Genomic DNA, 15,245 nt, shown 5'->3' on the forward strand with positions numbered 1-15,245 from the left:
AATTCTATAAATAAAAAATAATCCTATGTGGAAATGAAAGTCTACAGTCTATTTACTAAGAACCACAGCCTTCACAAAAATAATGATTATATAACAAATATATATAATATTTCATTCATTCACATGCATTCCCTTAAACACCGAATAATTACAAGAATGCCACATCTTATCAAATATTAATCAAAGAAAATGAAGAGAGAGATTTGGTCTCGATTTACACCATAAACATAGCACAAACCTGGCTCTTGATACCAATTGTTGGATAAATCCCGATTTGAAAACAATTTTCTTGTACAGTAGAAAATTAATTTTTTGAAAACTGACTCGGTTTAAGATATTTATAGCAATAAAACTAAACTGAAATCGTACCAGTGTTTTCAGCTTAATGGATGTTCGTTATTCTCATATTTCAACCAAACGATCTTCTCCACTATTCTCGTACCACAAACTACTTCGAGTGTGAGCTCGAAACAATTGAATCAAAACACAAAACTAGAAAAAGTTTTCCTTTCCTTTTGGGGTAAAATTGATATTCAACAAAAATATATTTAAAAGTTTATAATAAACTCTCTATTTTTCAACAGAATAACAATCTCTCAAACGATATGTTAATAGCTCTATCGGTGTTATCTATTTATAGGAAGAGAAGGTAGAACCCTTGTAGAGTTGTAAAGGTTTATTTTAAATAGAAAAAAAAACATCATGTATAGAGTAGGAGAGGGATGGACAACTCACCATTTTATTTCTACGAGGGTTGTTGCCCATTCATGTTATATGAAAGGTTTTGGGTTTCTCCCACATCAGGTCCAATTATAAGTACTTCTTAGGACCTTTTTGACTCAATACTCTGTAATGTGATCCAACCTGATTTAGTTTTTCTATTTTTCCAAAATAAAATTTACATATTTACATATTAAATAATTTTCTAATCCCAATTTTACTCTAGTAAAATTTTGATGATTTTACCCACGGTAATATTTTGACGATTTTCATTTCCAAAATAAAATTTACATATTTACTATGACTGAATGGTTTATTTTCATTTTCGGGCTTCAAAACAGTACAAAAACATAAACTCATTTTTCCATCAGTTATATAGGATATCAAATTTCCATTTCCATTTTATTTTCCATTTTTGGAAACCTACATTCATTTCCAAATAATTTTATTTTTCGATTTCGAAGAAAACCATAATAATTCATAAATATTTCACATTTGTCTTTTTCTATTCATTTCGTTCATTTCTATTCAAACATACAATTCATTTCTAGTTTCAATGAGCTAGTGAATGGACCAATTGGACATATGTAGTTGAGGCTCAAATGACTTATATTTAAGTTTTAGCTTTATGCCTATTAATTATAAACTCATTTAGTCACACAATTATTCCACTATAGTATCGTGACTGAGCTCTCCCCAATGACATACGATTACGAAAGTAACTACTTAGTGTTCGTCCAATGACCTTGTCATAAGTGTGTTACCCTCATAGGATATACTTGATCTCTTTGGGATAATATTCATTCCCCTAATATGTTCCTATTTTATCTCATGGTAACCATTACAACTTCCATCATGAAAAGTCAATCACTATTAAATAATGGTTGAGTCATCCATCACAAAGATGGACGACCATTGGCCACGTTTACTTTTCATCAACCATGTAATGTAAATTAGAGGATATCATTTACCCTTGTTTTGGTATATGAATTGCATTTTTGTAAATGACACTACATACTATAGAAGTCGCACACCCAATGCACCAGCTTTTGATTCCTTATCTACTTGAACTCAGGCTTTTACTTACATCAAAGTGTACGAGTCACTCATACATAGTCAGTCATCCACTCAGGATTTAGGTATGCCACACTATGAACATCCCAAATGAATAAATCCATAAATAGATTCAAGATCTATTCTACTTAGGTTTTGTCCAATGTACTATCAGTCTAGTCAGTCACATTTATGTCTCTATCTTCTGGGAATCAGCTGCTCTAATGCCCAAGACAAAGCCTCTCCCCAATTGGACTTGATAGACTCTATTTAGTCTTTCAATTGGTTTTTTTCATTTTCGATTAGATTAAGGACATATTTAGGTTCGTCTACTAATATAAGTTGTCTTTTCGTATTACAATCCAACCACATAATACCGCTTAATATTGGTTAAACATTAAACAACTAAAGAGCAACATTTGCTTCTATTTTGCTTTGTGTGCAAAAACCATGTGAAGACAATAATACAAAGTATATTAACTTAATTCATGAATAATTTTATTAATCAATCTGTTCAAAAAAATTACAAGTGTATATTGACAAAAATACTACACTTAGAGCACCAAATCCAACACATAGAAATACTGTGAAAGAAACCTAATGGCATACGCTTTAAGTGTTGTAGAGAATATTGATTCAACCGGTCCTTCATGTTATTATGAGGTAATTCAGGCTTCTGAATCTAGCAAATGACTCGTTGCTATGGAAGAAGAGATGGAATCACTCCAAAAGAAAGAGACTTGGCAGCTAGTTAAATCACCTATCGAACATGAAATAGTTGGTTGCGAATGGATGTTCAAGAAAAAGGGTTCAGGTTCGAGCGACACTACGTATAAGGCAACATTAGTCGCAAAGGGCTACAGTTAAGTGGACAGAGTTGATTTTAATGATGTTTTCTCTCTATTCGTAAAACATACATCCATTTGGGCACTATTGGCTGTTGTTGCATTAAACAATCTTGAGTTAGAGCAGTTACATGTAAAGACTGTTTTCCTTCATGGTGACCTTGAGGAAGGTATTTATATGTAACAACCAGAAGGCTTCAAATTGAAGATTAGGAATACCATGTTTACCTTCTAGGAAAATCATTATATGGTCTGAAAATATTCTCCTCGGCAATGATACAAAAAGTTTGACTAATTCATGTTAGGTATTGGCTTCACACGAAGCAAGTATGACAATTGTGTGTATTGTGACAACTCGAAAGTTAGAGGTGTCAAGAAATATTTTTCTAGAAATCTGTTTCCATGAACCAGCCTCATAAATATTTTATGTGAATTGAATGTTAGTTAGATAATTTTGGTTTTCAATTAAATTACAAGGACTAATTCAAGAAGGTAATAAAAGTAGTCATCAATACTAAATTACATAGTGAGACTAGTGTAAGGGACTTATTAACTAAATAGACCATTAGTGTTAGAAGTTGTTGATAGTGGATAAAATATGATAAATATAATATGATAGTTATTTAATAGATTATATGGGAATAAGTGAAAAAATGAAGAAATAAAATAAAGGAAAACAATAATATAGTGGGAAAGATAAACAAAATTGAAAGTCTTCATCTTCTTTGCGTGCCAAAATTGAGAAGGAAGGTTAGCACCATTCTGCCATTGATTTTCAACTCTGAAGCTCAATTTTGTTGGTATACTTTAGTCTTTTTTAATTAAACTTTATATTTTCGGAACCTTAAAATCATGTAGTTGCTTACCCATGTTGAAATTTTGAGAATTAATGATATTTGTGGAAGTTATCATTGTTGAGAAATTCAAATTCTTGGTGTTATCTTTGTTGGGTTTTAAATTTTGGAGTTAAATAGATATATTTCTTGAATGATTCTTGATTATTTTAAAGTGGACTTATTTATGAAAATGGTAAACTCAAGGATTATCTTGTGAATTAATTTAAAATATGAATTGTGTTGAACCTTTGGGTAAAATGGTTAACATGATATTTTGTTGATTGTGATTGAATGTCATGATTTTTAATTGAAGATTAATTTGTAGTAAAAGTTTATGTTCAGAGCAAATATGGAAAATGTAATTAAAAGTTTAATGACTTGTGTATAAATATTTTGGATGGTTGACTTAAGTAAATTAATTAAGCTTTTGATTTTAGATTGAGAAGCAAGAGGATTAGTTCATAATTGTAACACTCTTAACTCGTATTCGTCACTGAATTGGGGTTCCAGAGTATTACGTTAACATTTTAACCTTTAACATTACTAACTCACAAATATTCAACTATAATTGAAAATAATCAAATAACATTCCATTTATAATAAATACACACTTATGGGCCTTAATTAGAGCTTACGAGACCCTAAAAATAGTTTGGGAACATTCTGGGTTCAATTAAAAAAACAGAAAAATTAGGAAATAGTTGAAAATTTTGAAAACAGGGGACACACGACCGTGTGACCAGGCCGTGTGTCACAACCCAGACCATGTGGACATTCGAAGTCTAGACACACGGCCGTCTCCCAACTCGTGTGTCCACTTGAGTGGATATTCGAATTAAGCTCACACGACTGTGTCGCAGGCCGTGTGCCTACCCATGTGTGCATTCGGTGTGGATACTTTATTATAAACTTATCATAATACATTTATTCACATACATATCATCCCTTAATTAATCCCTTGAGGCCCTAAATATACCTTAGAAACAATTTGAGAACAAATTGGAAACATTTGGAAAGTTTAAGAAAAAGTTAGAAAAATTTGACTGCATGGGTCGCACGGCCATGTGGCCAGGCCGTCTGCCTCAGACAGCTAAGACACATGCCCATGTCTCAGGCTATGTAATAATCAAAATAGAGACACACGGTCGTGTCCTAGCCCATGTCCTTACCCATGTAACTCTCTGAGTTGGGTCACACGGCCAAGTCACACGTCTGTGTGCCAAGCCGTATAACTCTCAAAATAGCCCCACACGCCCGTTGCCAGGTTGTGTAACAGCCTAACTTGCATGCATTAAAACCTATAGGGGACACATGGTCATGTTGTCTATGAGTCACACACCCGTGTCTCAGGCCATGTGGACATGAAATTGACCAAAATCAAGCCATTTCCAACACCAACTCAAGAAACTACCTAAAAGCATTTTGTGCACATAATCAATGCATCAAAACATGACCAAAACCTACATGAAATGACCAATTCAATAGTGCAAATTCATCCAACCAATATGCCATATAAAGCAACTCAAATGCAAACATACAAAGCTTACCTACACAAGTATATTTGTTCACATTTCCATCATCAAACATAATTCAACTTCTAACAATTCATGCCACAATATGACCATAAGCATTTCATCATAAACATTTCATTTGAGCCATACCATTCATGAATCACAAGTACTCAAAATGACGTAATTTGGCAAGCATCAAAATATACCAAAACCAAACAACTTATACATGCAAAAATCATCAACTAACATTCAACTAGATACGTGTCATTATAACCTTGGTCAAAACATCAAAAAGTACCAATATTTATGTTAGATAGTGTGATAGATCTCCGACAAGCTTCCAGATCGGTCGAGCTTCCAATTATCTAAAAACATAGGATAGAAAACTACGTAAGCACATAATGCTTAGTAAGTTCGTAGAGCATAAAATATAACTTACCATTTCATTATAAATCATTAAGTATAAGCATAATTTAATCCAACCATAAGCTTTGCACAAGCCTAAGCATTATCATCAATACACAAGTTAGTGCATTTAAACATAATTCACTTGAATTAAACATAAGGTAAGTCATTTCCACATGAACATACATCATTGGATCCATTCTTCATTTTCATGAGCACAAGCATACTTTCTTTTGAAAGCTTACCATTGCAATCCTTTTCATTACCCATTAAACCATTTAAAATATATTTCGATACTCAGGAAAGCTCACACGAAGTGTCCTTAAATATATAATCGTAACATTTCATTTACACCGTTGCTCACACGAGCTGTGAAATGGGACTCCTCACATGACCTATGGGTTGGAGTAAGCTACACAATGCAGCTCACATGAGTTTTGGAGTATCCACAAAAAATACAGGACTTCAGCCATCGGTAGGACATTCAAGACCAAAACTCAAAACATAAAATCCCTAATGACATGTCATTTGTATCCTACGAATTCCTATAGTTCAATTGGGACTCGATAACCATCATGACATCATTGGATATTTATCATTCAGTTACATAACAACTAACATTTTAACATATGATTTAAATTAGCATTAAAAATTATACTTATTCATACAAACTTACCTCGACAATTAGAGCGTAAAAACGAAGTCGATTAATCTGAGGCTTTAGCTTTTCCTTGATCTAGATCCGTACATGTTCTATCTTGATCTAAATAGACAAATTTAACTAATTTAATATCTCTAGCATTCAATTTAGTCCACATTTCATATTTTTGTAAAATTACTATTTCCCCTAATATTTTAATTTTTTTAACAATTTAGTCCTTAAGCTCATAAATTGAAATTTAAACATTTTAATCCTCTTCTCATGCTAGCCGAACTCCCTAGGGACTTAAATCAATCCATGCAAACCATCATTTCACAAACTTACCATGAACTTTTATCATTTTTACAAATGAGTTCCTAAATTTCATTTTCATCAAAAATCACTTTACAAAACTTGTTTATTTATCAAAAAAGACTCGTAACCTTTCATTAAACATCAAGAATCAAGTAATAACATTCATAGATCCTCGAGCTAGCTAGGTTAAGCTACAACGATCCTGAAAACATAAAAATCATTAAAAAAATTAACCTAAGAAATGATCTCATGCAAGAAAAATGCTAGTCGAATCTTCAAGATGTAGAAATGGAGGGTTTCTTTCTTTATTTTCAATGAAAAAGGAATTTTAGAAAGATGATACATTAATTTGCACTATTTTAGTTTAAAGTTAATTTATTAATTTACTAATTTTACCTTTAATCAACATCAAAATTTCATTAATGCATGGCCATGTAAATCCACTATCCCATTCAATTAATCTATCTACTATTTAAGTCCATTTGACTTCATTTCCATAGCCTTTTAGTCTTTTCAACTAAACAAACTCTAATTTACACTTTTTATGATTTAGTCCATTTCACTGAATTAAGCACGTAAATGTCAGAATTTCTTAATGAAAATTTAATATGACCTTACTAGCATTCCATAGACACTAAAGTAATAAAAAACTAAAAATTTACTTGTCAAATTTGTGGTTCCAAAACCACTATTTTAATTTCACTAAAAACAGGTTATTACAGCACATCTTCGTCAGTTTACCTGACTAGTGTTGGGCACTTCATTCTCTTCGTTGGTTTATCCAACTAGCTCTAGGTGCAAATCTTCGTCAGTTTACCTGAAAAGAACATATTATTATATTCGTCGAATTATCCTACTAGCGCTGGGTGCAAATCTTCGTCAGTTTACCAAATTAGTGCTAGGCATATCATTATATTCGTCAGATTATCCGACTAGAATTGGGCACAAATCTTCGTCAGTTTACCTGATTAGAGCTGGACACAACCTCTATATCTATCGATTTATCTGAATAGCACTGGGTGCAAAAATTATTTACGGTTTAACCATTAGGCACCGGGTGCCATTCATTGAATGGCTCATATCGACAAGGTATAATAAATCCATTGGAGAAGGTTGGTATGGCTCATATCATGAAACATAAACTTATATGTTATGGAATGTAAACTTTAGGTTACTAGGTTTAAATGCGATTCTTTGAATGAATGCGTTGCTTAATGTTTGAACCTTTCCTTGAATACAAGTTAGGTACTTGCTTTTTTTTCAAAAACTCAAAATCCAAGAAAAATCTCGAACTCAATGTTGGTGAGGTATTTCTTTTTGTGCCTTGGCATATACCTAGGTTATTTTGGTTAGTTATAGTCACATTGATGTTTAAATGTTCCATTAAAAGGTAGCTTGTTTAAAGATGATGTTTTGTAAACTTTGATAAATGTTTTGTTCAAAGAAAACAATTGCATATAGTTATGTATGCTTGTGGATATGTAAGTTTTAATGTTTTTGAATAAAGTATATTCATAAATGGAAGGTTAATGTCATGAATTATCTTAGTTCATTAGATTAAATGTTTAATCTTGTTGAAGTGCCTTTAAATGGCATATTTGTTAAGTATAGGGTGAATGAAATTTTGGCTTGTAATTGATAACATAAGTGTGGTATCATTGAGGGAACATTGGTTAGGCACTTAGGTTGTATGTAATTGACATGTTTTGACTTGTTTTGTGGTGTATTTGATGATGTTTAAAGAGTGATTTTAGGCTTGGGTTGGTGGCCAAGTTAGATGTAAAGTTTACCTTTTTTTTAAAGCAATTTAGGGTTCACATGGCTTGGGACATAGGCTACCACATGGTCGTGTATCCCTCACGGTCTATCCACACGGTCGTGTGTCTTATTGTCTTTACGTGCATATTTTAGAGAACCTGGCACATAGCCTGTGACACGATTGTATCTTTTAAAACAGTTTATGACATAATCTGGGACACGATCGTGTTACCCAACATCGAACACACACGCGGGTGAACACATGTGCTCAGACACGACCGTGTGTCTAGACTTTGAATTTCCACACGGTCTGGGCTATAACGCCTGGCCGGGCCACACGACCGTGTGTCCTCTATTTTCAAAATTTTTAATTTGTTTCTAACTTTCTCATTTTGTTTTGAATTGACCCCACAATGTTTTCAAACTATTTTTAGGACCTCGTAAACTTGATTTAAGACCTGTAAATGTATGTATAATTATGAATGGAATATGATTTGATTAATTGTTATTATGATTGAATAATTATTTGTAAATAATTTCAAATGTTTAAAATGTTATCGTAATACTCTAAGACCCCAATCTGGTGACGAAGATGGGTTAAAAGAGTTACATTTACACCATGTTTGGTTTGGTGTATTGGCATAGCCAATACACCCCTAATCGGTGGGCCCCACCTAATGCGGCTATATTCCATCGTTTGGTTTGATGTATTGCTAATACGGGTGTAATCCTTTACCTTCCTAATCAGTGAAAACCACCGATTTCTAATCCTTTCCTTGAGCTCAGTTTAGGCGCTGCTTCAGTTTTGGTCCCTGTTTTACCCTCCCCATTCCCGCTTCTGTTTTACCCAAAATCCACGTCTTATGTTTCTTCCTTCTAGCTTTCTTCTCCACTCTCATCGTCTTTTCTCCTTCTCTTTTTTATATAGGTTTTTTCACGTGTGGTGGGCATGGCATGGCACTGGTATTTTATTATCTCTCTCCATTTCTAGATCCCCAACACAACTCAAACCTCGACCAACTCTTCGAACAATTTCGAAGGAGCTAACATTCGCTTCCGAGACGCCGACGACAAGGAAATCGCCAGCAACAGCTCCAATCTCGATGATTCAATCGTCGCTGTTGACAAAGCTAGTGAATATGTTTCTATGGGAGAGCCCGACGTTTCATTTTTCGGTTGCGACGGCGAAGATGATAAAACCAGTGCTGATTATTACTTCGATTCTTACTCTCACTTCGGTATATTTTCTGCTTCTCATCCTCTTTTCCAAGATTCAATTTTGAAGTTTTTTTACTGATTATTCTTGTTGATTAGAAAATAATGAGAACGTGAGGATTTCTTAGTGTTGCCTTTCACATTTTTGTGAAGAAGGTTCGAATGTGAGAAGAAAGTTTCTATCTTCGCAAAAGTTAGAGCTTGTTGAGTTCAATAGTTTATTTATATCTAAGTAATTTGTGGTTCATTGGTTGCATGTTTATGAGGCTAGCATGTCGGTATTAGGTAGGGCATTGGGTTCGCTGATGTTTCAAGTCATACATTCTTGTATTTATCTCCAGTGAGCACTTTCCTCTAAATCTTTGTCCCCTCTTTTGTGTATGTGCAGGTATTCATGAAGTAAGTGTGCAACAACTTGGACATTTGAATCTTATTTCGTTTTTGTCGACTTATTTATGGAATGGTTCTGCTTTAGTCACCATTATTTTGTGATCTATTGGGTGCCGAATATCTGTGATTGGAGGGTTGGTTGTAATTTTTCTGTTTGTTTAAGCTCATACATGAATTAATGCATCACAGTTACTATCCAAAAATTGTCTTCTTTTTTAACTTAATCTTTTACTTAAATTTCTAGAAATGATTTCTGCGTTTGTTTTCTTGGTTTCAGTAGAAGAACTTGATACGGTTGCGTAACTTTTTCATTTCTTCTTTTTTTGTGAAATGTTTTTCCTCTGTGTTAACCTGCCATTCCTTGTATTTCAGGAAATGCTTAAAGATGTAGTGCGAACCAAGACATATCAAAATGTTATTTATCGGAATAAGTTTCTATTCCAGAACAAAGTAGTTCTTGACGTGGGAGCTGGGACTAGAATTTTGTCCCTGTTTTGTGCAAAAGTAGGGGCGGCACATGTTTATGCTGTATGACTTCCAGTTTACATCTTCCTTCTGTTTCTGTTTTATGTGTTGTTAATAATCTGTCTGACCAAATTCTTACACTCATGGCGTCTATCTCTTATTTGTCAAATGTTGTTCATATTTTTCCCTTTCCTAGGTTGAATGCTCCCATATGGCTGACATGGCTAAACAAATTGTTGAAACAAATGGCTTGCCTGATGGTGAAGTTTTTAAAATTGTTGTGTCTTCTTGTATTGCTTCGTGTGGTTAGGGGCAGCTAGCTACTTTGTTAGTTAATTTCTCCGTTGCATGCTATGATTTGCAGAAAGTAGCTTAGATTCCTGCCATAATTGTTAATTGATTGAGATTTTAACTCCATCATCATGTCAAGCTCTCTTGAGCAGTTTGCTTCCTTATTATTCCGTGTGGTGAACGGGCTGGGCCTTTTAAATTTATTTTTACTCTTGCTCATCAAAGCAAAACTTTTGTTAGGTTCTTATAAGCTACATTCTTTACAATCAAAGTTCTTATTCCTTCACCCGTGTCAGGTTGATGATGGAGTTGTGCTACCAGATGAAGCTTCTCTTTACTTGACAGCAATTGAGGATGCCGAGTACAAAGTCGACAAGATCGAATGTGAGTATAACAGACTGCTAAATTGATATAAATCTAGGTATTCATGTTCATATGTATTTGTATAACTTTCAACGAGTTTTTCTATTGTGTTTCATTGCAATTCAACTTTTTGTATTCTTATATATACCCCATCTTTTCTACATGGCATCATCTTGCTACAGTTTGGAATAATGTTTATGGCTTTGACATGAGTTGTATAAAAAAGCAAGCTATGATGGAACCTCTTGTTGACACGGTTGACCAGAAACAAATTGTAACAAATTGCCACCTTCTCAAGGTGAGAAAATACACAAGCATATTCCTGTATGTATGTATATATCATTGGGTATCTATATATATGAACACTTACTGGAATTTATTTTACAAAATAATGTGTTTGGAGTACAACTGAATTATTTATTTTGGTTTTCTAGTTTCAGACAATGGATATTTCTAAGATGGTTCGTAGGGATTCTTCTTTCACTGCACCTTTCAAGCTTATTGCAGAGCGTGATGATTACATCCATGCTTTCGTTGCATATTTTGATGTTTCGTTTACCAAATGCCACAAATTGATGGGTTTCTCTACAGGTTTGTATCTACATCAAAATTCTCCATCCTTTATCCTTTCCATTTTATCTACGAATAGAAATCAACAAGCCAGCCTAGAAGAACTTTGCCTTGGCTAATGGCAAATACAAAATGCAGGACCAAGATCGCGAGCTACCCATTGGAAGCAAACAGTCCTATATCTAGAGGATGTGTTAACCATCTGTGAAGGGGAGACAATAATTGGGAGCATGACTGTAGGATACCTTGTTTGCATGTTCCTTAAACGTTTCACCAACATTTTTTTAATTCCTTTTCTACTTTCTTTTTTCTCGAAAGGTTTTCCCTGAGAAAGAAAAACACATAAGATGCATGTACTTCATTAACTCAATCCAACTGTTTTCTTCTCATGTATGCTTCATAATGAGTCTTGTGTTTTGTGCTGATGTGAGGGAGCATATATACAAATGACATTGGATGTATGACATAGGACTAAATAGATTTTGAGCTTTGACAAGCTGCTTATAAGCATTGTTTCTTATAGAAGAAACACATTATTGGAGAAAGCTTTTGAATCTCCCAACTATTGGATTTGGGTTTCTTTTTGACAATTTGTTTATTGTGCTTTTGTTTAGATGATGAGAAAGGAAAGTCAAGAATTATATTTACTCGTTAAGTTAAATGAAGATATTTGTAATTTAAAAAAATAAAAATTCAATATAAATTTAAATTAAGAGTTTAACTAAAAAATAAGAGTTAGTGGCAAAAATTAATAAAATTTAAATTTTAGTGGTAAAATTCAATAACATAAAAATTAAGTTACAAATTTACTCATTTTTTAAAAAAATAACGGCAAATAAAAATAAAAATAAAGTATAGTGACAAATTTCAATATTTATTTATAGTATGATGATAAATTATTTATTTTTATTAAATTATATTTAATAATAATTATGTTAAATTATATTTTATAGTATTATATATTATGATTTTAGAAAATTCATATAAGAATATTTAATATTAAGAATTTTATTAAATCATATATTTTAATTAAAATATATTTAATATTAATTATTTCAAATTATATTTTATAGTATCATATATTATGATTTGAGTAAATTCATATAAGAATATTGATTATTAAGAATTTTATTAAATTATATATTTTAATTAAAATATATTTAATAATAATTATGTTAAAATATGATTAAATTATTTATTACTGATATTAATAATCTTATTAAAATTTAATAACAATAACAATAATCATTTATCTAAACAAATTTCTGCTACGGGTATTCTAGTCATTTTAGTTTTTTTCCTTATGCTATTACACCTCTATTCCATTCAACCAAACACAAGATTACTATTACGCCTCTATTCCATTACATTCAACCAAACAGTTGATTTGCTATTACACCTCTATTCCATTACGCCTCTAATCCAATACAGCGAACCAAACGTGCCCTTAGTGGTATCAGAGATATAGGTTTAATCGATTCTAAAACTAAATCGAGGTCAGAATTGAGTCTAGAGGTACATGCCAAAGTTTAATTGAGTTTGACTTGGGATTCGATGCTAATTAATATTATTTCTATTTTATAGTTAAAGATGTTGGATGATGTTGTTGTCAATCAAGAAATTCATATTGGTGGTGATTCTACTGAAGAATTTGATGAAACTAAACCGGTAACATCAAGTATTCAATTTGATGGTGTTCAACAACTAGGTGCTAATGTAGGCGCTAATGAAGCACAAAGTGATACAAACTTATGGTGTTCTATTGCTGAAGATCTTCAGAGAGTAGCGAGAGTCCCTCTCCCGATAATAACCGCACCTTCAATTCAGCGAGCTCATATTAAAGAATTGAGGAGATACAGTGCTACAGAATTTGCTGGGTTAAAAGGAGTTGATCCATCAACGACTGAGTTATAGTTGGAACCAACCATTAGGGTTCTTCAATAATGTAAATGTAAATCTTGAGAAAGTGTTATCTATGTTGTTTCGTTATTATAAGGGGAAGCCTACACATGGTGGCAAATTATCACATGGCACATTCCTATAGAAGCTATAAATTGGAAGTTCTTGCAAGCAGAGTTTCAAAAGAAATATGCCGGGTAAGTATACCTCGAAAATAGAAAATAAGAATTTCTTTTGTTGAGACAAGGAGATATATTCGTAGTGGATTACGACTGGGAGTATATGCGCCTTAGCAAGTATGTTATGAAACTTATCCCTACTGAATAAGCAAGCTGTAGGCATTTCCTACAAGGAATGCGAGATGAAATCAGAACTTAGTCAGTTGTACTGAAGATTAAAGACTTTCCAGATCTATCAGAACCAGCAAAAATGGTGGAACAATCTCTAGGATTAAATAAGAAATCTGAAGCTTCTCGGGTTACGGGAAAAAACTTTGGGACCCCTAGCTCTCATTTAGTACCAAATCAAAGCAAAAAGTCTCGGGATTTTAGGAAGACAATTGCAAGATCGGTAACATCAAATAGAATGCGAGACCATCAACCTACAATTTCTGTTGGGAGTGTAAAAGGGCTGAAAAAAACTTCTTAAATGTTAACCTATGAACATTCTGGAAAGAAAAACTGGGGAAAATGCTGGAAATTGACAAAGGGTTGTTTCCAATGTGGATCATTGGAGCATTTCACTCGTGAGTGTCCAAAGAATAAAAATAATACACCTGATGAAATTAGAGAGCCACCTGCGTAGTTAAAGGTCGAGGGGCGTGTAGAGATGGGTCAATTTCGAGAGGTGGATCGAGAAAAGGAAGCGAAACAGTTGCTTACCAACCCGGGGCCAGAACGCCAGCTCGTGCTTATGTTGTGCAGACACGTAATGAGGGAGATGTTATTGATGTTGTAGCAAGTATTTTTCTGTTATTCTCCACACCTGTTTATACTTTGATAGATTTTGGTTCTTCCCATTCGTATGTTAATATTGATCTAGTCAAATTTGGGAGTATAAAATCTGAGGTGTCAAAGGTAGCCATGCTTGTATCAAGTCCGTAGGGTCAAACTTTTTTAGTTAACCAAGTCTGCAAATGATGTCCACTGAAAATTCAAAATTCAACATTTCCAGTAGATTTATTAATCATGCCTTTTGGTGATTTTGATGTAATTATGGGTATGGATTGGTTAATTGAGCATGGAGTGATTCTTGATTGTTGAAAGAAAAAGTTCTCGATTCAATATTTGAATAGTAAGATTATAGAAGTGAATGGTGTTAAAACTAGTAGTCCAACTCAAATTATATTATCGATTCAAGCTGATAAGTTGTTGAAACAAGATTGTGAAGCTTTTCTAGCTTATGTTATAAATTCTAAAACTGGGGTTAGTGAAATCAGTAATATTCGAATTGATTGTGAATTCCCTGATGTGTTTCTTAGAGGAATTACTAGGATTACCAGCTAACCGAGAAGTCAAATTTGTAATTGAAGTTTTCCCTGACACAACCCCGGTGTCCATATCTCCTTACCGTATTGCCCCAACTGAGTTGAAAGAATTGAAAGTCTAATTACACGATTTACTGGAACGTGGTTTTATACGTCCTAGCATATCACCCTGGGGAGCTTTAGTTCTATTTGTGAGAAAGAAAGATGGTTCGATGCGACTTTGTATTGACTATCAACAACTAAATAAGTTGAAAATTAAGAATCGGTATCCCTTACCTCGTATCGATGACTTATTTGATCAGCTAAAAAGAGCTTCAATATTTTCAAAATTTTATTTAAGATTGGGTTATTATCAGTTGAAAGTGAAAGATAGTGACATATAGAAAACTTCCTTCCATACGCTTTATGGCCACTACGAATTTTTGGTGATGCCCTTCGGATTGACAAATGCTATTGCGAAATTTATGGATCTCATGAACCACA

The 15,245-nt window shown here is 33.2% G+C and overlaps 1 protein-coding gene across 1 annotated transcript; it reads left to right on the forward strand.

Annotated features, from left to right (window-relative positions):
- Positions 1-2,373: 2,373 nt before the first annotated feature.
- On the forward strand, positions 2,374-11,967 carry LOC107909948 (protein arginine N-methyltransferase 1.1). The gene is made up of 9 exons (XM_041088337.1): positions 2,374-2,436; positions 9,075-9,321; positions 9,687-9,697; positions 10,061-10,216; positions 10,350-10,418; positions 10,597-10,828; positions 10,990-11,105; positions 11,248-11,398; positions 11,516-11,967. Exons 1-9 carry the CDS (start codon positions 2,374-2,376, stop codon positions 11,704-11,706), a joined length of 1,236 nt encoding a protein of 411 aa, XP_040944271.1. The 3' UTR covers positions 11,707-11,967.
- The last annotated feature ends 3,278 nt before the right edge of the window (positions 11,968-15,245 follow it).

This window comes from Gossypium hirsutum, chromosome D02 (genome assembly GCF_007990345.1).
Source record: "Gossypium hirsutum isolate 1008001.06 chromosome D02, Gossypium_hirsutum_v2.1, whole genome shotgun sequence".
Taxonomy (NCBI): Eukaryota; Viridiplantae; Streptophyta; class Magnoliopsida; order Malvales; family Malvaceae; genus Gossypium; species Gossypium hirsutum.

What these genes read in the sequence shown, in the direction of transcription:
- LOC107909948 (XM_041088337.1), top strand. Translation starts at nt 2,374, where the DNA reads ATGGCATACGCTTTAAGTGTTGTAGAGAATATTGATTCAACCGGTCCT. An exon ending in GTCCTTCATGTTATTATGAG is followed by an intron (nt 2,437 to 9,074) that starts GTAATTCAGGCT and finishes CTCCATTTCTAG; the next exon opens with ATCCCCAACACAACTCAAAC. An exon ending in ATGGCTTGCCTGATGGTGAA is followed by an intron (nt 10,419 to 10,596) that starts GTTTTTAAAATT and finishes TCTCTTGAGCAG; the next exon opens with TTTGCTTCCTTATTATTCCG.